The sequence below is a fragment of the Chrysochloris asiatica genome, unplaced genomic scaffold (genome assembly GCF_000296735.1).
Source record: "Chrysochloris asiatica unplaced genomic scaffold, ChrAsi1.0 scaffold00009, whole genome shotgun sequence".
NCBI classification, from domain to species: Eukaryota; Metazoa; Chordata; class Mammalia; order Afrosoricida; family Chrysochloridae; genus Chrysochloris; species Chrysochloris asiatica.
The window spans coordinates 14,576,667-14,584,803 of NW_006408527.1; the positions used below are offsets into that span (position 1 = coordinate 14,576,667).

An 8,137-nucleotide genomic window follows, 5' to 3' on the forward strand; every position below is an offset into this window, starting at 1 on the left:
TGACCTACACCTATGAATGCAGTAGCTCTAAAGAGGGAACAAATCTTTACAGCAAGGATCATTCCCACCCCCTCCATATACAGGATAGACAGAGATTGGCAACTTGGACACTGGGTACCCAAAATGAGGGAGCTACAAAGGCAAGAAGTGACTGGCCTACAAGCTTTCAAGAGGGAACCTAGATCCAGAGGGCATGGAGGAAAGTAGAATCTCCACAGAGTAGTATCCAATCTGTCTAGGCGGGACTGATGAAAGGAAATGCTAATAGGTCTCTTGTGATACAATAGTGAATAATTATTATCAGGATTTATTGTGAGGGTTGGAAATGTAAAGGTAGACGTTTTGTAGCAAGAAGTGCGGAGAGCGGCACACTATCCAGAGAAGCAGTGACCCCAGAGATGGAGGCAGAGACAATGATGTGGAGAAATGGAGCAGCTGGGAACTTTAGACCCAGAGAGGGAGAGGCACTGTGTGCTGATGACTGGGGGTGGGGTGGGGTGGGGTGGGGGGTGCAGACTTGTAGGGTATACCCTGTGGTTGGTTGATGATGCATGAAGGGGATTGTAACCATGGCAATGAAACAATATAGGATAGGATGAATGTAAAACTAATGTTCTCTCATGTAAACTATCACATAATTCACAATAAAACATTTTAAAAAAGAGAGAGAGAGAGAGACCAGGCATAATGCTGAAACTATTGAGCAAATATCATATAATATCACACACAAGTAAATTTTTGCTGAATAGAATTCAAAAGTGGTTATAGCAGTACATCTACAGGAAACTGGATTCAGAGGAGGACATGGAATACATGATATCATTTTGGACATCAGATGGATCTTGGTTGAAAGCACAGAATACCAGAAAGAGGTTTATTTGTGTTTTACTGACTATGCAAAGGTATTCAATTATGTGGATCCTAACAAACTACGGACACTATTGAAAAGAATTGGAATTCCAGTACACTTAATTGTGATTATTTGGATCCTGTACATAGACTAGGAGAAAGTGGTTAGAACAGAACAAGATTATTCTACATGGTATAAAATCAAGAAAAGAGTGTGCCATGGTTATATCCTTTCACCAAATTTATTTAATATGTATGTTGAGAAAATAACCTTAAAACCTGTACTATTTGAAGAGCTGGAGGTTTGGAGGAAGGCTCTTTAGCAACTTTAGATATGAAGATGGCATTGCTTGCTGGAAAGATGGCTTGAAGAACTTTCTGATGAAATTCAAAGAATACAGCATTCCGTATGGAACACACCTTAATGTAGAGAAAACAAAAGTCCTCACAACTAGATCAGTAAACAACACCATAATAAATGGAGAAAGGATGAAGTTATCAAGGATTTCATTTTACTTTGCTCCACAATCAATGTCCATAGAAGCAGCAGTCAAGAAATCAAGTGATGCATTGCATTGGGCAAATGTGCTGCAAAAGACCTCTTTGAAGTGTTGAAGACCAAATATGTCTAACTCAAGACATGGTATTTTCAATTGCTTTATGTGCTTGTGAGAGTTGTACAAATGAATAAGAAAGATTGGAGAAGGGTTGTTGATGCTTTTGCATTATGGTGTTGATAAAGAATATTGAATATATTATGGACTGTCAGTCAAAAGAACAAATCTGTCTTTGAAGAAGTTAGTGTTTCTCAGAAGCAAGGATGATCATACTTTCTCCAGTATTTTGGGCATGGTATCAGGAGGGATCAGCCCCTGAAGAACAACATCATGCTTGCTAAAGTAGAGAATAAGCTAAAAAGATGTAGATCCTCCTTGAGATGGATTGACTTAGTGGCTGCAACAGTGTCTTCAATCATAGCAACAATTTTAAGAATGGCACAGAGCCAGACAGTGTTTTATTCTGGTGTAAAATGAATCATTATGAGTTGGAACTAACTCGATGGCACCTAACAACTACATGTATTAAGTCTTACACAGAAGCAAATGACATTGCCAAGCCCTTAATTTAGACTTTCAGCTTCTCGAAACTGAGAGAAAATAAAATTCTGTTCTTTAAAGCTACCACTTGTGGCATTTTTGGTTATAGCAGTAGAAAGAGATTAAGACAACCAGGAAATAAGTTGGGATTGGGAGACTGTAGCTGAGAGGGATGAGTGGGGAATACTATGTTCCTTTCAACAACAGTGGGATTATTAGGAGTCAGCATCGGTACCAGGAACAAGGGGAAACAATGGGGACAATTTTCTTACAGAGGAAGGCTTCACTTCATTTGATGAATCATGTGGCAGAGGTCTAAGACAACTGCTGTTCAGTTTGTTTTATCCCTAGACTTTGCCTAGAAGATAAAATTGTTTATCTAAGTCGCTACAACATTCTGGAGTCCATGCTTGATATTAATAAAATGTAAAACAAGAAAAAAAATTAAAAAGTAGATCCCTGACTGAGGACAGGAAGGAATGAGATGTGTGGATAGTGGGGGAGGATGAGAATTCCCAATGTTTATCTGTTTAAATTTTGGAATACCTGAATAGAGTGGCTATTTTTAAAAAATTAATTTGAAATAAAAATGTAATTTCTAGATTGCCTCATACTCACCCTTCTAAACAGCTGAATTCTATTTCCGCTCCAAAATAGAAATCTGTCTTAACTACTACATTCCCATTAGGTAAATCTCCTGGGTTTCTGCATCGTTTCTCTGGTAGAAAAAAATGAAATGCAGATTAGTTATTCCAAACACTCAACAGATGTGGCATTAGAGAAAAAGTACGGCTGATCAGCTTCCATCTTTTGTTCCAGAAAGACCCATAGGTTCAGATACAAACTTATTTCCACAAGCACTGAAATGTAAATATAAATTTATTGTGCACAAAACCCTTCACAAAAGACTTCTTCCAAGAATTGAAACACAAATTTAATTTTAAGATAATGAAAAAAATGGGATTCACTATACAAAACATCATAAAGATATGTGGATAGAGAGTGATAATGTATTTTCCAACAATCAGAATTTTACTTTGAAGCAAAGAAAAATACAAATTTTGAATTCTTTTTTTTCAGGTACTTTTTCCAAATAATAAAAAAAATTAAGTTTTTCCTTCTCGGATCAGAATTCCTGAGTAGGGCAAATGGTTAAGCCGCTGACTATGAGTCTACAGGTTGTTGGTTTGAACCCACCTAGAGATACCTTGGAGTCCTGGTATGGGGCTATAGGATAACGCATTGGACCACAAGGTCTGTTTGAACAGCAAGGTCAGTGGTTCAAATTCACCAGCAGCTCCTTGGAAACCCTATACAGGGTCATTATGGGTCAGAATCAACTCAATGGCACTTAGCAACAACAAAGGAGGTGCCTTGGAAGACAGACAGACTAACCTTGAAAAAGCTATGGAGCAGATCTACTCTGCACATATGGGGTCTCCAGGAGTCAGAATTGATGATGACAACTGACACCAACAATGGGACAATAATCCAGGACTTAACATGTTGACCAGGAAGCTTTATTTCATTCTTTGTCTATTTCAAATACTTTGAACTCAGGCCACTCAAAAATACAGTGCCCTTGGATCACAAATGGATCCAAAAGAGATGGTATAGATTGTACATTCTTAGTACTGGAAGACTATCTCGAAATGTATGTCCAACTGAGGAAGAATCATAGCATCTTCTTCTAAACACAGCAAATATTTTGAGTGAGATTCCTTTGGAAAATACATTACTACTTTCTAGCGACACATGTTTATGATCTTTTGTACAGTGAATCTTAGTCTTCCATTATCTTAAAATTTGAATTTGCAATTCAATTCTTGAAAGCAGTCTTCAGGGAATGAATCTGTGCATAATAAATTTATATTTATATTTCAGTATAATTAATAGACTCCTAATGTTTCTGTTTTGTTTTTCAAAGAACGGCACACATGGGTGCACTGGAAATACTCAGCAATATGCTCCACTATTTCTTAGTGATCAAGGATTCTCATTTGCATTCAGAAGACCATTTAGTTCTTGTGACAGTTTTCCAAAGAAAGAAAAAGCACAAGTGGGAAAAGTAAATGTTGATACTTACTGGTACAAAATTCGATGTAGTCCCATACACCTCCTTGTTTACAGATAACATTCATACTTGAACTGGCTCTGCTATAACCAGGGCGGCAAGCATATTTCAGAATAGTCCCCGTTTTGAAGCTTGTTTCATTCACCACATTTATTGGAGACGCAAAATCTAATCTGGGTGGGGGATTACAATCACCTGGATATAAAAATGACAACAAGCACCCAAAGTTATAGCTTCAAATACAATATCTCAATATTTCAGTCATAGGAATTTTACAACAGGAATCATGCTGTTCCCCTTTGTCATAACCTTTATTCTCCCCACTGTTCAATGAGCCCAGTGATAATGACAACGATAAGTATAAATAATAACAACATAAAAATATAAGCACTGGACCACTAACTGCAAAGTCAGTGGTTCAAAACCATTAGCTGATCCTTGGGAACCCTATACAAGGTCGCTGTGAGTGGGAACTGACTTGATGGCATTTTACAACAACAATAGTTTATATGAGATAATTTATCTAAGAGATGACAGACAAGATCTCATCAGTCTATCAGATGCCTGACATCTACTGACTCAGATGCATCCATATTACTAATGAAAAACATTGTTTCATTAGTAATAATGACACTGCACAACATTATCTGCCTCAGGGAATGGAATACAAGTGATTAGAAGACAAGAAAGAATGACTTTTTAAATGTATACCTTTTGTAGCTCCTGGAATTCGAATGATATGGAGGAAGAAGCATGGAGCCCTTGAAGCATGAACATCTTAAGTCTGCTTCCCTAGCAGAATTAGAAACCATCTCAAGAACAAATTTGACCCACTGAACACTTTTGACAGAAGACCAGAGGGGTTGTGGGACAACCTCAAGAACATCATACACGAAGAAAGTAAAAGGTCATTAAAAAGACGGGAAAGAAAGAAAAGACCAAAGTGGATGTCAGAAAAGACTCTGAACCTCGCTTTTGAACACAGAGTATCTAACAAGAATGGAAGAAATGATGAAGTAATGTACATAAACAGAGCATTTCAAAGAACAGCTCAAGAAGACAAAGTAAAATATGTGTGAAGACCTGGAGTTAGAAACCCAAAAGGGAAGAATACAACCAGCATCTCTTGAGCTGAAAGAACCTAAGGAAAAATTCAAGCTCAACTTGCATTATTACAGGATTCTATGGGCAAAGTGTTAAATTATGGAGGAAGCATTGAAAGTGGATGGAAGGAACACACAGAGTTATACCAAAAAGAATTGGCTGACATCCAACCATTTCAGGAAGGTAGCATGTGATCAAGAACCAATGGTATTAAATGAAGAAGTTCAAACTACCCCAAAGGTATTAGTGAAAAACAAGGCTCCAGAAATTGACAGAACACAAATTGAAATGTTTAAGCAAACTGACACAGCCCTGAAAATACTCAGTAGTCTATGCCAAGAAATTTGGGAGGCAGCTACTAACTGGAAAATATTCTTATTTGTGCCCATTCCAAAGAACGGTGAACCTAGAGAATGCAGAAATTATTGGACATCATCAATATCATATGTAAATAAAATTTGCTGAAGATAATTAAAAAATGGTTGCAGAAGTTTCTTGCAGGGAGTTGCCAGAAATTCAAGTCTCATTGAATTCAGAAAAGAATGTGAAACTAGGCATATCATTGTGGATGTCAGATGGATCTTGTCTGAAAGCAGAAAATACCAGAAAGATGTTTACTTGTACTTTATTGACTATGTCATGTGTGCATCATAGCAAGCTATGGATAACACTGCAAAGAATGGGTATTCCAGAACACTTCATTGTGCTCTTAACTAGGCAACCAGTACCTATACTGAGGCGATTGCTAGAATAAGACAAGGGAATACTGAATGGTTTAAAATCAGGAAAGGTGTGCATCAGGGTTGTAACTTTTCACCATGCTTATTCAATTTGCATGCTGAGCAAATAATCTGAGAAACTGGACTGTAGGATGAAGATTGTGGCATTAGGACCGGAGGAAGGCTCATATGACACAACTTTGCTTGCTGAAAGCAAAGAGGACTAAGTTTTCAGTATGGATTACAATTCGATGAAAAGAAAACATAAATCATCACAATTCAGCCAATAAACATAAGGATAAACAGAGAAAAGACTGACATCAAGGATTTCTTTGTACTTGGATCCACAATCAGTGTTCATGGAAACAGAAGTCAAGAAATCAAACCATGAATTGCATTGGACAAATTTGCTGCAACAGGCTTCTTTAAAGTGTTAAAAAGAAAAGATCTCATTTTGAGGACTGAGATGTGCCTGAGTCAAGCCATGGTATTTTCAATTACCTTATAAGCATGTGAGTGGCACGGGTGTACTGCTGAGGATTAATGTACCAGACTGCAAAATCATTTGAACTGCAAGGTCGGTGGTTCAAGCTTACCAGCTGCTCCTTGGAAACCCTATACAGGGTCGCTAGGGTCAGAATCGACTCGACAGCGCTTAACATCAACAACAATAAGCATATGAAAACTGGACAATATGGACCTAAGAAGAATGGATACATTTGATTGTGGTGTTGGTGAAGAATACTCAAAGTACCATGGACTGCCAGAAGAACAAACAAACCTGCCTTGGAAAAGATACAGCCAGAATGCTCCTTGGAAGCCAGGATGGTGAGGCACAGTCTCACATGTTTAAAACATGTTGTCAGGAGGGATCAGTCCCTGGAAAAGGACATCATGTGAGAAAGTAGATGGTCAGTGAAAAAAGGGAAGACTCCCAAAAGATGAATTGACACAGTGGCTGCAACAACGGGCTCAAACCTAACAACAATTGTCAGGACGTTTCAGGACAAGACATAGTTTCGTTTTCTTGTGCCTAGGGTTTGCTATGAATCATAGCCGACTCAATGGCACCAAACAACAACAACAAGCAAGAATTAAGTACAGAACTGATTTACCTTTTAGGAGCCCCATTAGAAGAGCTCACCTCACATCCTGTTCTGGACACAGCAGTGTATGCTGTTTGTAGACAGGCTGACAGGTAATACAAATTTGTTTCAAGTCATTATTAGAAGTCAAATTGTCTTGGAAGTTTCTGGAGAAGGAACTCTGGAGGGGGGAAGTATTTAGAAAATTGCCTTTTCTGTGTATAAAGCAAATTCCCCTTAAATTCCAGCTTGTTCAATAAAATTTTTGTTACTAAAACTGGACTTCTGCTAGAAACTTTATGAATTTAATTAATGATCTCTTTATTAATCCTGTAAGAAAATATATGGGCGTTTCTGAATTGATTGTTGCCTATCTGAACTTGTCCTTAATTACTCACCAAGAACAGTAGCCAAGAGAGCTGTGACCAAGATCATTTGGAACAGAGTTGGATCACAGACTTTCCACAGTCTGATGAAGGGCCAGGCTGCAATTTTCCTCTTTCTGTGAAGGGTCCAATTTGGAGACCTTGTGGGGTGCATGACCTGATGCATCTTTGGTATTTCTCTGCTGAGAGAACTCAGTTTAATAAACAGTAATTGGATTTCTACTTGTCATAAAACATTAGGATAAATAGTATAAGAAGTTATAGCCCAGAATGGAAGAAGAGTCCTATGCATAAATGTTACAACAGAAGACAGTGAGCGTTGGCTGTTCGGGATGCATTCAGTTTGGAGACAGATTAATTCCCAATGGAAAGCTGGCAGTGGGCTTTACAAAGGAGGGGGCATCCCTCCTGATGCTGTAAGAGTTAGAAACTAGATTCAGGGCACATTAGGGGGACAATAGAGAATACTTCAGATTGGTTAGAAAATAAAGTATCTGATGGAGAGCTGTTGATCACTAAAGTGGGGGGAAGTTTACAGCTGTGTCTGACTAGCCACGTTTAAGAATTTATACTGTAGGGAGGGAAGAGCCTTTTTTTTGGTTTGGTTTTGTGTTTTTTAAGACACAAAGTAGCACAGTTGCTATGCTTTAGGACTATTGCTATGGCAGATACGTACCAAATATACTGAAGGGGGCAGAGAAAAGACAAGGAGGTTGATTAAGATTATTCCAATTGGCCAAATGAGCCACAAAGAGTGCCTGAACAAGGAAATGGTAGAGGAGTTAGGAAGAGAGAAAAAAAACAGGCAAGAGAAGCAAACAAA

At 38.1% G+C, this 8,137-nt stretch overlaps 1 protein-coding gene across 1 annotated transcript in view; it reads right to left on the reverse strand.

Annotated features, from left to right (window-relative positions):
• Positions 1-7,468, reverse strand: part of C4BPA (complement component 4 binding protein, alpha) — a 66,573-nt gene extending 59,105 nt beyond the window's left edge. The window contains exons 1-3 of the mRNA XM_006834205.1: positions 7,327-7,468; positions 4,033-4,215; positions 2,565-2,664 (exon numbers count right to left, since the gene is read on the reverse strand). Coding sequence (XP_006834268.1) covers positions 2,565-2,664; positions 4,033-4,215; positions 7,327-7,468 — 425 coding nt within the window. The remainder of the gene's footprint in view (positions 1-2,564; positions 2,665-4,032; positions 4,216-7,326) is intronic.
• Positions 7,469-8,137: the final 669 nt, after the last annotated feature.